Source organism: Pectinophora gossypiella, chromosome 20, assembly GCF_024362695.1.
Source record: "Pectinophora gossypiella chromosome 20, ilPecGoss1.1, whole genome shotgun sequence".
Classification (NCBI taxonomy): domain Eukaryota; kingdom Metazoa; phylum Arthropoda; class Insecta; order Lepidoptera; family Gelechiidae; genus Pectinophora; species Pectinophora gossypiella.
The window spans coordinates 9,228,170-9,248,610 of record NC_065423.1 but is presented as its reverse complement, the minus strand read 5'-3'; the positions used below and the strand labels follow the sequence as shown (position 1 = coordinate 9,248,610).

The 20,441-nt window shown below is 43.8% G+C and overlaps 1 protein-coding gene across 5 annotated transcripts in view; it reads left to right on the top strand.

The window, feature by feature from the left end:
* LOC126376193 (titin) overlaps positions 1-14,477 on the top strand; it is a 167,808-nt gene extending 153,331 nt beyond the window's left edge. For 4 of the 5 annotated variants that reach the window (XM_050023428.1, XM_050023430.1, XM_050023427.1 and 1 more), the window contains 13 exons: positions 5,107-5,302; positions 6,529-6,668; positions 7,030-7,249; positions 7,569-7,812; positions 8,307-8,552; positions 8,998-9,267; positions 9,388-9,557; positions 10,719-10,908; positions 11,592-11,880; positions 12,363-12,510; positions 13,244-13,405; positions 13,888-13,981; positions 14,352-14,477. In XM_050023428.1, coding sequence (XP_049879385.1) covers positions 5,107-5,302; positions 6,529-6,668; positions 7,030-7,249; positions 7,569-7,812; positions 8,307-8,552; positions 8,998-9,267; positions 9,388-9,557; positions 10,719-10,908; positions 11,592-11,880; positions 12,363-12,510; positions 13,244-13,405; positions 13,888-13,981; positions 14,352-14,462 — 2,480 coding nt within the window. In that variant the 3' untranslated portion in view covers positions 14,463-14,477. The remainder of the gene's footprint in view (positions 1-5,106; positions 5,303-6,528; positions 6,669-7,029; positions 7,250-7,568; positions 7,813-8,306; positions 8,553-8,997; positions 9,268-9,387; positions 9,558-10,718; positions 10,909-11,591; positions 11,881-12,362; positions 12,511-13,243; positions 13,406-13,887; positions 13,982-14,351) is intronic. The other variant, XM_050023429.1, reaches the window with a different exon arrangement.
* Positions 14,478-20,441: the final 5,964 nt, after the last annotated feature.

The window sequence follows — 20,441 nt, the reverse complement described above, 5'->3', positions numbered from 1 at the left end:
ACAGGCAAGCTTACATAATTATTATACTATAATGAGATTATGAGATAAAAATAAACAGCCTATATACGTACGTCTCACTGCTGGGCACAGGCCTCGCCTCAATCAACCGGAGTATGGAGCATACTCCTTACTGCTCCACTGAGTGTCGGTAGAGGTGCTTTACGGATAATAGCCGGGACAAACTGATTAACGTGCCGTCCAAAGCACGGAATCATATTACTTGAATTCAAGCCTGCAATGTCCTTGTCAAACAAAGGATAGTCTTACAAAGTGATTTTGACAATGTACTCATCGGGAATCCAATTCGGACCTCCAGATCGTCAGCCTAACGCTCTAACCATGGAGGCTGTTTTTTATGTTAACTATACCTAATTTTATTGGAATCCTTTTTAAGCTGGTAACTGGTTGATATTTTAATAAATATAAGTGCTGCTACATTATGGGTGGACTCGCGCAGTTATGTCATAATATATTCCGTTTCAACCATTACTCGGTGTGGTAATACCTGAGTCCGTTTGATCTATGTCTGTCGATGCACGAGTGCTTTGTAATGAGTGAATTGGAAAGGTATATTTTTTTTAAATAATAAATTGCTTATAAAGAGAAAATTTTAATCGAAAAATTTCCGACTCGGACGGGATTTGAACCCGCAGCTTGTCAAGCTGGGACGAGCGTATTAACCGTTACACCACCGGATCCTCTTGTTTATTCGATTATTTTTCGATCTATCGTCATTAAGCCGCCGTCATCTACCTTTATGAGTTAAGTAAGTAGGATAAGTGCTATAAAAACAGTGAAAAGGTTTGTATTGTTTCTTCACAATAAAAATACGACGAATCCACTTGAATTAATTTATTGCGAAAGAGCATATGTATAAAAATCAGTGTGAAGATTTTTTTACGGCTGAGTTGTCATACATAAAAAATATAATTTCCAACAAACAGAAATCATTTAATTTATTGCTTTTCTTTCTTTCCTGACGTTCCCTCACTGTTGATGATCGTGATTGGACGTGATCTTCCTCCACTGGGTTCGGTCCTCATATATACAGCTCTTTGTATAGGGCCCCCAGCTACCTGCTTGACACGCTTACCCTCAATCTGGCCCAGAATAATGTGCCTCTCTAGACAGTGCAATGGGGATTGCATTATGTGCCCAAAGAAACTTATTTTTTTTTGACGTGACTCATTGTATATTTGCCGCAGATGGCATTATCTACTTGGCTGGACAAATGGGGAGCCTTATTGATCTGAAGCAATTTCTTCCAGGATAGATACATAAGTTACACAACTAAAGTTAATATCAATAACAAGCCTAATAAATTGCAAAATCGGACCTTTGCAGAGCCGTAATTAAAAGAGTTAATTAACTGAATAAATAAATGATGGCAACGAATGCGAATAAAACGCAAACTCTGATCCAATTAGTGGTGTGCAAATGTCAGTAATGAAGATTAATCGAGTCACATCACTAGCGGACGCTGGATGTGGCAGCTGAGTGATATTACACCAAGAAATAGACGCGACTATTAAGGTCTAAGGACCGGGGACCTATCGGCAGGGCTACGAGTCACCAACACGATTGGAATCATATTTTGATGAAAAAAAGTTAGAGAGAAAGGAATATTTATTATTTTACACATTTACAAGGAAAAACTACATTAGTAGTCGTTACATGAGCCATGACAGGGGCTTGGTAATGATGGGGTTGGTAATCACAACCCACACGATAGAAGAAGAGACAAGGAAAAACTTAAGCTAAAGTGAGTGAAGATGGCTTTAGACGATGTAGCTCTTCTTCTATCGTGTGGGGTGTGATTACCAACCTCATCAACCCTGGTATCAGGGTTACTATTGAACCGCAATAGGCACCTGTCATGCCTCATGTAACGACTACTAATGTAGTTTTTCCTTAATGTGTGAGTAAAGTAAATGTGTAAAATAATAAATATAAGGACATCAGTAAGTAGTAACCGGGACCAACAGCTTAACGTGGCTTCCGAAGTACGGAATACAGATCATCTTACTTTCTGACAATCAGATGATCAGCCTGTATATACATATATAATATCCTAACCAAACGGGGGATCATAATGATTTTAGTGATACGTCCACCGGGATTCGAACACTGGACCACAGAGGCCGTTATTTTAGTTGTAAGATGGATATGGTGACAAAGAAACTACTCCTAACTCGAATCGTTGAGGGGTGGACAGTGTCTATGGCGCTACTGAGCTCATTTCACATCTTGACTTTCGGAGAAAATCCATAGAATCTTGGTAGTCATTTCTAGTGATTTAAACTATAGAGAATTGCGAGTTGTGAAGATAAACGTCTGAGTGTTTGCTCAGGGCTAATTAGCCGGCGGGCGGTGTTCTAACGGGAGTTATTACTAGAATTATATGTATTGGCATTCACAGATCAAGGAATTTGTGTTCGACTAAATTTATTATAACTTGCCGTATTGCGGCTTTTGAAGTTATGGTTTAGAAGTATTAATCGAACATTTTGAAAGCCATGGTGGCCCAGTTGGTTGAACGCTCGCCTCTCACTTTGAGGTCGCAGATTTGAATCCAGCACAGGCCTAAATCAATGATTGTCGAATCAGCGGTGAAGGAAAACGTCGTGATTGGGACCCTGTGAAGAACGGGATAATGCTACGGAGATGATGATGAATTGACTGAAGATTTTATCTTTAAAGTGGTGAAATATTATAGATTAAAGGAAAAAATCATAAAAACGATTTTACATTATTTATATTCCATATTCTACAAAATAAATCCATTTCAAACCCTAACTTTCTGATCGCAGACAATTCGTAAAACATTTAATCAAAAATCTGGAACGTGGAAACTTCAAAATTTACCTTCATAAACCTCCTGCAGCTAGCCCTAAACTACCCGCAGTTTAAACATCCAGTTAGCAGTCCGACGGAACTTGCATTCAGTTAATTATTGAGGTGCACTGTTGCAGTTTGCTCAGCGTTTAACTGTTTAGTGCTGCGCTGGTTGTAGGATTATAGTCGGCGGGATTGGAAATAGCTTTATGTATTGATTGTATTTTTTATCTAAAAAAGCTTATTATTAGATTAGTAATTACCTAAATGATAAAAACGCGTGGTATTAAAGGAGTTCCTCTAATTGTTGATTTAAAAGATGCGTGGCTGTTGCAGTTTCTTGTCATTTCTTCTCCTCAGCCATAACACCTTGCGAACTGACGTAGATTGAAAACTGTTAAATTTACCTTTAACGAGTTTATCCATGATCATTACGTTGAATAAATGATTCTGTTATTGTCGTGGTTTTAGAGCCGTGGTAGTTTAGTTGGAAGAACGCTTGACATTCATTGTCAGGTCGCAGGTTCAAATCAAATGATGATTAATGATTTACGAATATTTGGATCTTAAATGATTATCATGTGCTCGGCGGTGGAGGTAAACATCGTGAGGCTTATCCTTCGGATTGGGAGGTAAGACAGGCAGTTGCTTCTATACAAATCAGACCCGTCAAATATTCAGGTTAAGTAAGCGGATCCCGTCAAAACGTTATAACGTTAAGAAGAAGAATGATGTATTTTTGTAGTTTTATTGCGAGATTTTTATCAGTATAATACTATTTATCAATATTTTCTACAAACACCAGCAACAACAAAAACACCCAAACGCCCCTCCCTCGGAACTAACCGACGGTACATTCATAAATAAGTAATAAGTTTAGCACTGATTGCGCAGATACAAAATCTACTATAATCCGGTTAGCGATGCAAATTGATCCGAACATTGTTGAATATTGCAGGTGTCTGCATGTGATTTACACAATAAGTTATACGTGTTTATCCATTGTGTTGGATTGTTTAGTGTGTTTATTCGGTCGTTGTGGAATTATTTGTTGATGTAGGTCATGTATTTCGTTGGTTTGGCGCCCAAACTGGGACCCACTACATAGTGTGTTGTGTAAATATTGCAGAATACTCACTGCTGCCTATAGTGCAGTATGTCCGATAAGCTGCAAAATTCCAATCAGTTTCTTGCAAAGTATTACTTATATATATATAAAACACTATAACATAAATACTTTATTGCACACACCGAAAATACAAGAATAAGTACCTAAAATTAAATAAGAATGTTAGAAACATAAACTTCTGAGAGTGAAAAAGTAGATTCTAAGAAAATAAATCAATAAAAATAAGTAATAAATTAACTGCTTGTACTTAAGACCTGTTGGTTACGTGTCGTTTCTGTAATAGACCAAAAACACCTACAAAAACATAAATTTTATAATTATGACAACTAATGGTTCATAATTTCACCACTGTTTACAAATAGTTCGCTGGGCTCAGTGACTGTACTTTTGCCCTTTGATTGTACCTGTATGGGGCTTGGCTAGTTGGAAGGTCAGACAGGCAGTCGTTTGTTTTGGTCAAAAAACCGGATCTGTCAAATTGTCAAGGAAACGGGATAACGCTAGGGAGATGATGATGTGTAGATAGGGCTATTACCGGATGAGAGCCTTCAGCGCTCCTCATTTGTCCGGCCAAGTAGTTAATGCCACCTGCGACAAATCTACAATAAGTCACGTCAAAAAAAAAGAAGATAGGGCTGCATAGCATTCCCGATCATATTATTTATTGCTTTTAGCAATCATACAAGTTATAGTATGTCAACTATATTTAATTTCACTATAAAAATCTTTGCGATCCCTAGTTTGGTTAGGACATTACAAGCTGATCACCTGATCGTTCGAAAGTAAGATGATCCGTGCTTCGGAAGGCACGTTAAGCCGTTGGTCCCGGTTACTACTTATTGATGTAAGTTAGTAATCGTTACCTCAGGGTAGCTGAGGTTGGTAAGCCACCTCACAACCCACACGATAGAAGAGAAGCACTATAAAAATACAATTTGTCAAATCATCAGATACTTCGTCACATCCATTTAGACGCTTAAGTTCTCTGAGTCTGTCCTAGTCCAAACGAACCTATGACGCTAGCGGCATTACCGCGTTATACAGCCACTCATAGCCGTTGGACCAGGTAAGACCTGGGGTCACCCCTTGATTTTACTATGGAAATAGAATCACTCCTAAAGAACCTTCTCTCTTGTCCACAGCGGTGATAGAGCGCATAAGCACGCCATCCTCGGTAACAACAAGCACGACAACGACAGTATGTGCGCCGGCGCAGGCCAACTGTGCCGTGTGCAACATGGCGGGCGCGACGCGGACCGTGTCGCGGTCTCGCGCGGTCCACTACGGGTTGAAGGAGGACGCGGTTGGGGCCAGGGTCTGTGAGCCGTGCCATTGCAGGTTGGTTGAGTAAGGGCCGTTTATATGTCTTATACTTACCTTGCGACATACTTTAAATGCTATGAAAAACTTAAAGGTTTCATAAACACTGTATAGTTGATGGTACTGAAGTATCATATGTTACTCATCATCAACAGCCCATTAACGTCCCCACTGCTGGGGCACGGGCCTTCCCTATGGATGGATAGGGGGATCGGGCCTTAAACCACCACGCGGGCCCAGTGCGGATTGGTGGTTATTAACGACTGCTAATGCAACCGGGACCAACGGCTTAACGTGCCTTCCGAAGCACGGAGGAGCTCGAGATGAAAACTTTTTTTTTTGTGGTCACCTATCCTATGACCGGCCTTTGCGAAAGTTGCTTAACTTCAACAATCGCAGACCGAGCGCGTTTACCGCTGCGCCACCGAGCTCCTCATCGTATGTTATTACTTTGGGGATTTTTAAAAAAAATATGTAACATTTATCTTGAACTTATTAACCTATTTGATTAACCTACGTGGCTCCCAGCCGGCTGTAATATTCGATCCAATTGTATAATATTAGTTTACACAATAGCGCCTTGCTGATCACGACTCCCTGGTGCAACTTTCAGTTGGAAATCATTTTAAAATTGTTTGACTCAAGTGAGTATGCTCTCCTATCGATGAGTGCCCAGCAGTGGAACATAATTATATACCAAATAATGATTATGCCAATTCCTTGACTTGAGCAATTGGCCTTTGATAGACTGAGAGCGTGGCTCTTAAATTGATGATGATGAATGATTATGCAGGTTGTTAGTGACATCGTAACGAAAACTTTGAGAGACGATTCAGCTCTGTATTCCGAGTTAATATTAAATGGAATTTTCCATCGCAAAAAATAATTTAAAAAAACACAAAAATAAACTTGAATTTTCCAAAATTTCACTTGATATTTACATAGAATCATGGTCTGAATCATCCCACTTTGTATTTGTTATGATGTCACTGACATAAGTCGTAGTTAGTAGCCTAATATACTATTGTGTGTCTATTACTATAGTTATATATGGTCTATATTACTTTTATTATTATTTTATTTATTTATTTAACCCTTATGGTTTAGTAATAGACACACAATAGTATATCAGGCTACGGAAACAATTTAATAATCATATTATTAATTATTACTATTTAATAATGTTGTGCCTCTCTTGTGGCTATTTATATCAATAAATCTAATTGATTCCTCAACATTTGCAGATGTGTAAGATCCCGGTATACGCGGTGTCCGGTCCCCACTTGTCCAGGCCCGAGGGTGAGGGCCAAGCGGCTCCGGCACCTGCCCCCGCGGTGGCACGACCTCGCCATCGAGGCCAAACGACCTCTCATGGAGGAGTTTCGTAAGTTATATTACTCAGACATACTTATATTGTACTACAATACAATACACATATACTTTATTGCACCAAAATAAAAAAGAAATAATTACAAAAAGACTTAACTAAGTACATGGCAAACGGCGGCCTAACCTGCTATTGAAACTATAAAAGTTTCATACAAACTTTGCTGTCCCTTTTTACCCCCTTAGGGGTTGTATTTCGTAAAATCCCGTCTTAATGAGCATCTACGTCCTAAAAGGAACCCCCATGCAAAATTTTAGACCCCTAGCACTTGTAGTTTCTGAGATTTCGTGATGAGTGAGTAAGTCACTGAGCTTTCACTTTTATGTGTATAGATTTTATCAATTTGTATTGTTTTTAGAAATCCCGAGCGAGCTAAGCAAGTGCTGCTTGGCGTGCTTCAAGCGCATCACGCGGCGGCTGGAGACGCTGGGCGAGGGCGGCTGCGAGCCCAGCGAGGAGGAGGCGGCGCGGTTCCGCGCGCTGGTGCGCGACCACGGCACGGCCTGGGACCGCATGGCGCACGCGGCCGGCCGCACGCCCGCCAGCCTCAAGGCCTTCTACTTCACCTACAGGAAAAGGTCACTATTTCTACATCTAACCTGACCAATGTCCAAGAAGCGAGAGAAGCGTCTCAGGAACAGTGCTGTGCCGTTCCCACGCATGAGTGGGAAATGTTCCCGATGTAAAACCTCTTTGATAGTGAGGACCCTGGCTGCTTCAAAATTGTTCTTTCTTGTAATATTCCAAAATATTAGGTACTAAAACCCTTTTTAATGGCGGGAACGTTCCCAAAGTGGGAATATTTCCGCGAGCGTCATATCACTGGTTAGGATCGCAAATGGAAACCATGTTTTCCGATGTCAACCACATCAAGTGATCCCCACATTCCTCCCCCAGATTCCAACTAGACTCGCTAGTATCGTCGCTCGCGCAGCCCAAGGGCAGTGAAAGCGACAGCAGCGTGGCCAGCTCCGGGGACACGGACACGGCGTCAGCGGAGTCCCCTAGGCCTCCGCCCCTGCCCGGCCCGCGCACCGACGCCGTCGCCCCCAAGGGCCGGCGCCGCGACGAGTACGACTCATCAGCCACGGAAACAGCCGACGAGGAAAATGATGCCCCCACTGCAAAGGTAATTATTGATGTAAGTTTAAACTTTGTATTTATAAATATTCTTCTATCGTAGGGGTTATGAGGTGACTTACCTACCCCATCAATCCTGGTGTAAGGGTTATTATTGAGCCGCCAAAGGCCCCTAACATGGCTTATGTAACGATTACTCACATCAGTAGGTAGACGGCTTAACGCATTATCATTTCCCTGGCATTATCCCGTTTTGCACAGGGTCCGCTAACCTAACCTTGACGTTCCACTACGCGAAGAGAAAACCAGCCCAATACAGAACACGTACCTTCGAAAATGCATTTCTCGGGAATGTGGGTTTCCTCACGATGTTTTCTTTCACGCAGAGCACGTGATAATCATTCATGATCCAAACATGAATCCGCAGCACAAATTCGACAATCATTGGTGTAGGCCTGTGCTGGATTCGAACCTGCGACCTCAAAGTGAGAGTCAAGCGTTCTACCATCTGGGCTACCACGGGACCTGGGCTAAAATAGCGTTTATCATCCTTAGATAATCCCCTCAATAACCCTGTCGACGCCCGTGTCGTCGAGCGGGCCGGTGACGCCGCCCAGCACTGGGACCTCGACGGGCAGCACCGCCAGCACCGTGGCCCGCAACGGCCCGGGGGCCACGCTCGCGGGGGCCCTGGGCGCGGGCCCACAGCTCACCGTGCGGGACGTGGTCTTGAACATGATCGAGATCAGTCTCATGAAGAATAACCAACCCGTGCCGCCGCCTAAACTGATGCCGCCTAAAGTGAGTATTTGTTCACTTTCTCTTCTTGAATATGTATGGCAGGATCGAAGAAAATGGAATTCCATACTCTCTGCTTACCCCGCTGGGATGGTATAGGCGTGAGTTGCTGGATGGATGTTTTATTGTTAATATTATGTAAATAGTGCTCATGGGACACTTTTGGGCATAATATAAGTGTCGATTATGTGCAGCCAAGTCAGAGTAATGAACTCAGAAAAATAAGTAACTAAAAACTAAACAAGAACCAAGTGTTTAGTAACTAAATAAGTACTCAATATTCTAGAGATATCAAAAATTCGCATGGAGGAGGACCCGGTGGTGTGATGGCTGACTCGCTCGTCCCAGCTTGACTAGAGCTGCGGTTAAGGCCCGTCCGAGTCAGAAATGTTTTCGATGTAATTTTCTTTTACCATAGTTCATATATTAATTGGGATACTTTGTGTAGGTAACATCATCGACGGCGCAGCGGGAGTCCCTGGCGACGCTGAGCGTGGTGAACTCGTCGCACGTGGGCGTGGCGTCGCCCGTGTCCCCGCAGCGGCCCGCCACCATCACGCCGCTGGCGCAGCCGCCGCCCGCGCCCGACGCGCTCAAGGAGGGCGTCGTCGTGCTCATCGAGCCGAGGGACAGGAACGAGCCGCTGCTGGACCTCAGCGTCAAGAGGCCGAGGTTGGAACAACCCTCGAACGCGCCGCAGCAGAGCATGGTGAAGCCTGTGAGTTTGTCACTTTATATTATTCTTTTATACAGCCTATTTACACCATACCAACCCCGCCGGCGTGGTCGACGATTTCCCTCAATCCCTAAAACTAAAAAATATGATTGTCCCCCGCAGCCCTACCGCAACTCGACGGAGTACCCCCCGTACAGGCCGCAGCCGGAGAGAGAGTCCCCGACGCAGTACAACTCCAAGCCGAAGCCCGTGGCGGCGCCGCAGCGGCCCGCGGTCAAGCCCGTCCCGAACCCTAAAGGGTCCATTACCTTAGGAACCCCAGTTGAGAACAGGTAAAATAAATCTCTTTTATTGTAAAAAGATGAGGAGCTCGGTGGCGCAGCGGTAAACGCGCTCGGTCTGCGATTGTTGAAGTTAAGCAACTTTCGCAAAGGCCGGTCATAGGATGGGTGATCACAAAAAAAAAGTTTTTATCTCGAGCTCCTCCGTGCTTCGGGAGGCACGTTAAGCCGTTGGTCCCGGCTGCATTAGCAGTCGTTAATAATCATGAATCCGCACTGGCCCCGCGTGGTGGTTTAAGGCCCGATCTCCCTATCCATCCATAGGGAAGGCCCGTGCCCCAGCAGTGGGGACGTTAATGGGCTGGTGATGATGATGATGAGTAGAAGAAGCGAAAGCGGTATGTCAGGATCGTAATTAGTGGAATTCCGTGGTCTCTACTTACACCAACGGGAATTAGTGTGTGGAAACAATTTGTAATATGAAAAACCCGGTTAGAGTAATTTGGGAAACAGTTACTTAAACTAGATACATATAAACTGCCTATATACGTCCCACTGCTGGGCACAGGCCTCCCCTCAATCAACCGGAGGGGGTATGGAGCATACTCCACCACGCTGCTCCACTGCGGGTTGGTGGAGGTGTTTTTACGGCTAATAGCCGGGACCAACGGCTTGACGTGCCCTCCGAAGCACGGAATCATCTTACTTTTTCGGACAATCAGGTGATTCAAGCCTGAAAAGTCCTTACCAAACAAAGGACAGTCTCACAAAGTGATTTCGACAATGTCCCCATCGGGAATCGAACCCGGACCTCCAGATCGTGAGCCTAACGCTCTAACCACTAGACCACGGAGGCTGTTGAACTACTATATCTGTATCTAAGGGTCAGTCTCTCGTCAGGTTAGGGTTAGTCGTGCATTTTATAAATTATTTTAATTATAACTTACCAATACCATGGAAGAAACAATACAATACAATATAGAAGGGACACTCCTCGCCCGCACCGATACCAGCTTGTTTGAGAACCCCACCTCCGCTTTGCGTATACATTTCAGCCCGTACACGTAAAGAGGAAGGGAGCGCATGCGAACTGTCTTGCTCGACACACGGGATAAGGCACATACAGCTGCGTGCAAAAACTGCTTTTGTATTTTTCTGTGTAAGCACGAGATTTTTGTATGGAGGGTGTTAACATAAAGCTGGTTTACACAGGTTCGACTCGAGAAGAACGCCGCCGGACCCGAAGACGGGCTCCATCACCGCCGGGACCCCTGTCCACGGGTCCCACCACCTGCCGGACAAGAAGAGCTTCGATTACTACAAGCGGCGGAGTCCCGGCGGCGCCGCCTACTACGCCGGCGTCGCCGGGCAGCCGCGGCCGCAGTCGCCTTCATTCTCCCCGGTAAGTTTACTTTTCGTAAACGCACGTTAAGCCGTTGGTCCCGGTTATTACAGGAGTCATCTCAGGGACTTTTGACGGCGCACTAATAACCCTGACACCAGGGTTGATGAGGTTGGTAATCCACCTCACAACCCACACGGTAGAAGCAGAATTAAATGAATGTTATTCCATTTTATTATTAATGCTACTTCCGAAAAGCATTTCTCGGAAATGTGGCTTAGGCGGTCGTAACGCCGTCTATAACGGTCGAGACAACTGACAATGGGCTGTATAAATAATACTAGAAAGTAACACACTTACATGCTTAACCATGCTCTGGTAAATTTTAATGTAAGTGTATTTCTGTCGAAAGTCTCATCGTAATCTCAGCGTAAAACTACTGCAGCTTCACAACCTGTATAACCCAGGAACAGTAGCTGCAAGAGAATTCTTGGCACAGGGCTTAGACGTTTCTAAAAAAACATTTAATACTATTTCAGTTACTTGGTTGCCTAATATTGGTTCCCAGGCCGTTATTCCTTTTTATGGAAGATAGGCATGCATTTAACCACATGATGGTAAGTGACGATGTGTCCGGATGGGAGATTCATCCGCGTAAGAAATCATCCTAGAAAGTGCCTATTCACCCTTGCCTTGATGCTTTTTTTTATGAATGATACTGACTTATCTGTCGTCGTCCCCAGACGGGCGGAGGCGGCTACACGGGCCGCGCGTACGCGCTGGACAGCCGGCAGATCATCATGACGGACTACATCACGTCGCAGCAGATGCACGGCGCGGCGCGGCGCGAGCGGCCCGAGCGGCCCGCCTCGCCGCAGTACCGCCGGGACGCCCCGCACCAGCCGCACCCGCACCAACAGCCGCACCCGCCGCACCCGACGCACGCCCCGCACCCGCCGCCCGTGTCCGTCATACAGCGGCACACGCCGCACGTCTACCAGCATCCGCATCCGCACCCGCATCCGCCGCCAGGTACATTATTTTGGAGATTCCTTTAGAATTTAATTTGGCCCAAAAATGAATTGGAAACTGCCAATCTAGTAGTATAAGATGATCAAAAATGATTCATTTCTACTTTGTTCTCCCAGATTCACCTCTTTAGAGGGCTAACGCAACGTGACAAAATGTTGTCACGGTAATTTTATCGATTGTCATTTTGTCGATTGGTGCTGATATGTAAACCCAAATAAATCACGTCGTTCTGTCACAGTACGTTCAAAATCTCGTGACGTGCATGTTAGCGAAAAAATAAACTTATAGATTTCGACAAAATTGATTGAATTGATCGATCGATAATTTTATCAACTTGCGCATGTTAGAGCTGCTGGTTTACGAAAACGTCACTTCTCTTTAGATGTGTTGAAATAAACATCTAATCGTTTTTGTGAAATTACAGTGTTATTTGTAGCATAGATATATGTAGAAGATGTTTTGACACCATTTCTCCCGCCCAGGTCACGAAGCGTTCACCTCGCTAGTGGACGTGGCGTCGGCCGCCACCGCGCTCCCCGTGCCGCGGACGGAGCCCAAGCAGGACAACAAGCTGCCCTCGCACCACCAGCACCAGCAGCACAACCAGCATCCGCACCATCAGGACATCAGGTAACAACACACAGATGCTACTCAGGATGGATGATCAAATAAGAGAGGAAATGCAAGAAGATGCCAGCATCGTAGTACGTAGAATTCCATGGTGCTCTGCCTACACCTTCGCGAAATTGGCGTGATCTAAAGTGTGTTTTTGAAAAATATGTTTTGTAAAATCTGAAAAATGTGTTATATGAAAAACCCAATAATAAGTGCTCGAATCTTAATTAATTTGGGAGAATAAAAATTAAGTTATTAAGTTAATAGAAATAGTAATACTCCGTCCCATCAGGACATCAGATAATAACAGAGAGATGGTATTTACGATGGATAACCAAATAGGCGGAAGGCAAGAGGAAAACCACTGCCCTATGTTTCCCTAAAAAGTAGCATGGAGAATGCTACACCGACAAGAGCGTGGTTCTTAAATTAGTTTTATGATGACCAAAGAGGAGACGAAATTAAGCAGAAATTGGCAGAGCCGTGGTAGGAGGAACGCTTGACTCTTACTGTAAGATCATTTTTAAATGTGTTTGGATCTTAAATGTATATTACGTATATTACGAAACCCACATTCCCACAACTCCCCCTCGGTCTTACTATGGGCGTCAGACGCCACACACACAGATGCGCGTGAACGATAACGTTAATGTGTAGTGTCTGTAAAACGAGGTTGTTTGTATGAAGTGTCCGGAGGGTGTCTACGGTTGTTGTCTATGCTCCATCTTACAAGACCCTCTCTTTCCAGACTGCAAGACCGTATGGCGCGCGACATGGCGATGCAGAAATACCATCAGCATCAGCAGCATCAGCAGATGCAGCAGTACCAGTCGCTGGAGCGCGACCGCCGGACGCAGGCCTCTTACATGGAGCGCGACAGACAGATACAAATGCAGCAAAACAGGGAACGGTACGACAGCATACTTTCATGATAACCCACCCTCAAACTGCCTCCACCAGTAGCTGATCGCAGACTTCACGATATTGGGTTCGAATCCCAGTTCGGAGATGTTACAAAAATTACTGTGAGCACTAGTTTGATTAGGATATTGCTGGGTGGCCCGATTGTCCGAATCTAAGATGATCGTGCTTCGGAAGGCTCGTTAAGTAGTCGTTGATGAGGTCTCACATACCCATACGAGAGAAGATCTTAGATCTTAAATGATGAAAGCGAAATACTACTTACTAATCAAGAAATCTCAGAAGCTACAAATTCTAGGAGTCTGAAATTTTGCATGGGGGTTCCTTTTAGGACGTAGCTGCTAACTAAGACGGGATTTTGCGTCATTCAACCCCTAAAAGGTTAAAAATGGGGTTGAAAGTTTTTATGCAACTTGGTCATTTTTACAGTTAGAGGACCAGCTATTAAATCTATGTATGTTTTGGTTGCAGAGAGCGTGCGATGGCAGCGATGCAGGAGCGGCACATCGCGTTAGAACATCAGAACCAATTGTTACATGAACGACATCATATGCAGCATCCACAGGTGTGTACTGACAACTGAAACAACATAAATAGCCTGCACAAGGAGTTTGCGACACTCTGATGTATCAACTCACGATTCTGAGTTAATTCATGTTTTTTTTTTATTTTTTTTAAATTCATTTCATTTTGAGTCAGAATCGTGAATTGAATCATTCCCCTCAGTATTCGGTAAGGTACGATGTCGCTACCGGCACAGCCTCAATCAACCGAACGGGGTATGGAGCATACTCCACATTGCTGCTCTAATGCGAGTTGGTGGAATTTGAATTATCTTACACTTTTCAGACAATCGGGTGATTCAGCCTGCAAGTTTTATTGTTTGGCTAGAAACTTGAATAATACAATAAGTCATGTTTTTTTTTGGTCGGCAGTCGTCACAGAGCCAGGAGACGGAGCGGCGACTGGTGCAGGGCCCCGCCTACAGCGCCGCGCCCAAGCACCGGGCGCTGACGCCGCTACACACCGAGAGGAAAGACCAGTAAGTTTATAACTGTTAGGACACATCATCCATATCGTTTACTACTGAATCGTACTGAAACTCTCTGATCTCTGTCTACCCCAGCGGGAAATAGACATAAACTCGTCATTATCCATCGTTGAAATAACTACGTATGTACGGTCACGAGCATTAATATGTATACACTTTGGTACCATGTCACATTAACTTTTTTGACAAATTGAACTGTAAGTCTCAGTAAATGTCAAATATGTTAGTGCGACAGAGTCCTAAAGTGGGTACATTATATTGCTCATGACTGTACATAATCAAAGAGCAATAGTTCAGTCACTGAGCCCAGATATATTTGAAAACAGTGGTGAAATTATGAACCATTAGTTGTAATAATTATAAAATGTATGTTTTTGTAGGTGTTTTCGGTCTATTGTAGAAACGACATGTAACCAGCTGGTCTTAAATGCAACCAGTTAATTTATTACTTTGCAAGAAACTGATTGAACTTTTGCAGCTTATCGTACTTACATAAGTAAATACTTAAATAGTAGGGACCAACGTGCTTTCCGATTACTTTTAAAGCGCGGAATCATATACTCTTTGGGCCAAAGGGCCAATGTAATATTCTAATTACTTGGTTAGCGGAGAGACATGCGGAAACCATCAGTCACAGCCCGCGAGAAAACGAGAGGGAAGACACTCTCTCTCTGTCGAAGTATTTGTCTACACCAGTCTTCTCTTCTTCTCTCCGCTAGAAACCCACCTCTAAGACCGGGTTTCCACTGACGCGGAGATGGGCGGAGAAGAGCGGAGATGTGCGGATTTGACCAATCACAGCGTTCGAGAGAGCGAAAAACGAAGACGCTCTGTCACTCTCTCCCTCACGGTGATTGGTCGATTCCTGCACATCTCCGCCCAGCTCCGCGTCAATGGAAACGCAGCCTGATGATATCACAGTTCAACCATCGTGACTTTATTACGTAATTGATATATATAGTATACTTATTTCTCTTGGATGCAAAGATATGTAGACCGAATGTTAATGTAACCGTGGTCCCGCAGACGTGCGGCGCCGGCGCCGGCGGCGCCCCCCGCGGCCGCTGCGGCGGCCGAGCCCCGCCCGCGACCCGCCGAGGGCACGCTCACCGCCGCCAGCCTAATCGACGCCATCATCACGCACCAGATCAGCCAGAGCTCCGACCAACGGTTTCCGGTAACTATCACACCATACTTATTTCCTCCGCAAATTATGACTGGGTCAAAATAATTTGTAAAATGATAATTTAGAAATGCAAGCCAGCCTGACGGCTGGCGTCAGTTTATATTGTCTTATTTTGACGTATACTAGCTAATGAAATATAAACAATAAATTAAAAAGATACTAAATGCCATACTTAAACTCAGCTGGTAATATATTATAGTTACACTTTAAATTGACAATATTTATAAAAAAAATTGTCTAAAACTACTGCAGTTCCTCAACCTGTATTACCGAAAAAAACTAGCTCAAAGAAAAACTCGGCCCAGGACCCTATATGCCAATACGTCTTTTTTATGTTATACAATTTCAGTCCATAGTTACAGCGATGAAAAGGAAGCAAAGCCCTCTCTCTATAACCTTATTTAACCTATTTTAATTTTCTTTTTTTTAAGGTAATCCGCGAAGACAACCGCCAAGAGCCGCCGCAGCGCGAGGGCGGCGCCCCCGAGCGGGCCGAGCGCGGCCCCACGCCCGCGGGCTGCGAGCCCTCGCCGCCGCCCGCGCCGCACACCACCAGCATCAAGCTCGGGGACCTGGCCTCCAACATTATCACGAGGGACTTCTGTAGTCCCACCACCTCCTTGCTGCACCACAAGTAAGTTGAAACAACCCTGACTCTGTCATTCCATAATACAACCAACCCATCTATTGACTTCACTATTACTGTGTGTATGATAAGTGAAGTATGATCATAATGATCTTCTCTCTCTCTGTATTTAAGAGCTGCCCTCTTGTCGGTGGAGTAATCGCCAATCCTTTCTTCTTCCCACCAAATCCTTCGCCTCCCGATACGACACGACCTGCATGCCTGCTTTTACAAGGCCTGCCTTTTCTTTTATTTGTTTCATATTGATCTTACTTAGTGAAAAATGATCATACTAAGCGAAGTATGATCACACTTAATGAAGGTTGTTCCAGAAGTGGCTCATGTCCAGTAGTCGCATATCTAGGCTATTTATGTATGTATGATCCATCTGTGTTTTATAAAAGTTTAAAGTGAGTGAGTAAATGAGTGAGTGAGAGTGAGAATTTTCAGGGTAGCTTTTTCAAACTCGTGTCTATAGTGTTTTTAAGAACTTTTCATTCAATTAACTCAAGAAGATCTGATTTCCAGCAAAAGTTTAATTGAAAAATAACGAATGATGCAGCATTAACGCATACCTCCTCCTACAGCAGCAGGTTCAACGTGGCGAGCTCGGAGGGATACAGCTCCGGCGCGGGCGCAGACGAGCGCAAGCAGTGGCGCGATCCGCCCAAGCACGCGCCCTACCTCGAGCCCGTCAGCCCGCCCGACAACCACCACGCCAACAGGTCACATACATACATACATTAGAAACGTGAACGGGAACCACAAATCGCCGTGGCCAAAAGACGCACTTTCTGCAGACCAACTGTCACTTTTTCCTAGCGATATTTACGTATCCGTGCATTATTGAGTGAAAATCACGTAAAAATAAATAAAATTTCGTTGAATCATAAAATTTGTATAAAATCAATTGACTGATGATGCCATTTGCATATATCATCTCGTACTATTTTAATTTCCCGCCATAAATAACCTGACTTATGTGTTCATTCGTGTTCCATTATTCAAATTGCATTTATTTATTTTTTAAACTTTAAAAACATTCTTATTTTAGTTCCATAATTTAAATTCAAAACATTCAAAATTGGAACACTCTTGAACCACTAGGACACGTATTTTTGAACCGTTCCCAACTCACGTGCGAAAATATATACCTGTCTCATTTTGCAAAAATGACAAGTTCTGATGTGCTACGTGAAATAGGTACATACTTTCGCATGCGAATCGAAAACGAACGATTCAAAATTACGCCTCTATTTTTTTTTATATTTCTAATATGCTGACAAAAGTCAGTTATTCATTATTTTTTCTTTTTTGCAGAAGTAACAGCAACCGGCGCTACCTAGCAGGGACAGGCAGCGGCGGGTCCGCGGGCGTGGTGGGCGGGGGCGGGGTGCTGACGGCGTTCGACTACGTGACCAACCGCATCGTGGAGGTCATGCGCAGCGACGCCGACGAGCGCGCCAAGCCGCTGGCCTTCCCCACCGGCGCCTACGCATACCCGTACTCCGCGCTCAACGTCGCCACGCCGCCTGACGGTTAGTATCTTAACTATATACATTTTATGTCTGTGGTTATTTTTTTTTAATGCGTATGAGGATTTCTGTGGTCTAATATTTAAGTGCTGATATGGGAATTTCATATAGATTAGCGTTTAACAAGAAGGTTAATGTTACTTTCATGTCTGTCATAAATTATAAACTCTCACGTATCTATTTCAAACGTTTGCTACTCTATGTGAAGTCAAAGTATCCTTTATAGCACACCAATCTTCCCATGTAGTCTCTTGCTTTCTTTAACATAATTGTGCTCTGTATGAAACAAATGTCCGACCTCTTACTTTATCCTCTTGCGGTTGAGATTTCCACTTAAACAATGCGGTTAGGATTTTAGAAGGACATTCGTTCTTACGACTACATCTCTTGTCCTTAATAACATAGCTTCTAGACATGGATGTGGCCATATGAATAAAGTAACTGTCCCCCAGGCGCAGCCCCGCCCGCGGCCGCGGCCGCGCCCCCCGCGGCGCCCGCGCCCCCGCCGCCGCCCGAGCCGGCGCCGCTCATGTCGGCGCAGTACGAGCCGCTGTCCGACGAGGACTGACGCCGCGCCCGCGCACCCCACCCGCCGCCGCGCCGCGCCTAGCCGGCGCTACGTGAACCAAGCACCCACGCCTCACCCAGCTTTCAGTTACACCAACGTGGTAGGTGAGCCGTGTCGCCGTCTGTTATGGTCGAGCCAACTGACTTAATGACAACTGCACTTGAAATAAATTAATAACTCATTAGTGCAAGTCCGATACCGAGGATAGAACCGGCGCTCCGCGTTTGAGAAGCGAGCCGGTGGAACACAGGATCAGAACGACTGAGGACCATCACCACAGATCAGCACAGATTTAGGATGCTGAAAACAAAACTTGAAGCCTGCAAAATACGTGATTCCCGCCCTTGTATAATAGCACGTTTAGGATGCTCCTCAGGGCGATGTGGGATGTGGCGACAGTTGAAGGATAGAGCCTCCTTGAATGGAGATTTGATGCCTAAGAGATACCAAACGCGCTCCTAAAGCTGCTTGAAAATTTATGGCCACAGGTGAAGGATATCACTAACCTTATCCCAGACTATATGGTCACCTAACATACGGTAACTTACGTAGAGGTTGCAAATTTTGCTCCTGAAGTATGACAGATGTTCTTGAAGACCATCAGAGATTTGTGACACCAGCTGAAGAATGCTCGATGCCCGGAATAGATATCATACTCAACACCATATGTTCAAGAGATCGCAGAAAAGAAGACAAGAAGAGAATGAAGACTCCTTAAAGCTTCAATCTTCGTCGTATATAAGAAAGATTTTTTCCCAAAACTTCTTGTCTTATAAAATTATGAATTTCGAACTAGAGAAGATAATTGAAAGAAGAACAGAAGATATTAAAATTAAAGAATATTGGTAACATGACTCTAACAGCTGTATAAATAATTTAGAAGAAACAATTAGACAACGAAAACTTTAAAAAGGAAGAAATATAAAGTCACAGCAGAGATATAAGAAGGACACGTAGCAGCGAGAAACAAAGAAGAGTGAAGACTAACAAAGGAATACAAAAAAGTGTTATAACATAGTTGCATACAGAAACTTATATAAGTGTTAAACAAACTCTTTAAACTACTTGTCTAACTTAGCAATCAATATAATACTTAACTACATTAAAAAACGCGTTTTATATCAGAGAGAAAATTGAAAATCGGTGAACTTTAAGATATACAGTAAAGATGGACGATTTAAAAGAACAACACAATCGGAAGAGACGTTAAATAAATTGATGAAATGTGTAATGAAGCCCGTGTGATCTCAAATGGATACGACCTGGAGTTATTGACTCTGTGTAATGTTATGTTAAAAGCAGGGATATTTCCATGTGTTGTGGGGAAGCTTTAAGTGTCACACTTAGGCACAGTGTCGGCGTATTCAATGAATCTGCTTACAGCCCTTATTTGTGCGCTAAGTTCACGCGGTACTTGCGACCACGATGCACTCAACATTTTATAAAATAATCATAATTGTCATTTTCAATTGTAAAAGGTACTTTTTGAAAGATTTTTCTTTAAAACGAAGTGACAACCCTTAAATATTGATTTGTGTATGTGCCGTCTCGAAACCGCGCATAACTTGTTCACTACATTGTTAACTTGACGTTTAAGCACAATATGATTCGCCTCTGTACCGTCGCTCGCAATCGACTGATGCAAAATCAATCTCTAATACAATATCGATACGCTTACAATATAGGAACGCCTGTCGACTGCCGATACCATTTTACTAATATTATATTGTTATTTATTTAGTTGTTCAAGTTTTAAATTATTTTCTGATGTCTTAGTGGTCCTTAAATTACCTCGAGATCAAATAATAAATATAATTATATGACGTGTATATTCTGCCTACATTGTCGTTAGGGTTGTCACTACGTAACGAACACGTAATTATTGTTTGATCTCGCTCGACGGATAATAAGATTGTAATTTAGTAGCACTGCCGCTAAGTGATGCAAAATTACCTCAATAATGTTAAGTGGCAGACTTGGCGAACTTTTTGATATAACGCTGAAATGTTGTGAAGTGTGTAATATGTTATTCAGTCTTCCATCACCACTCCGGCACCGAC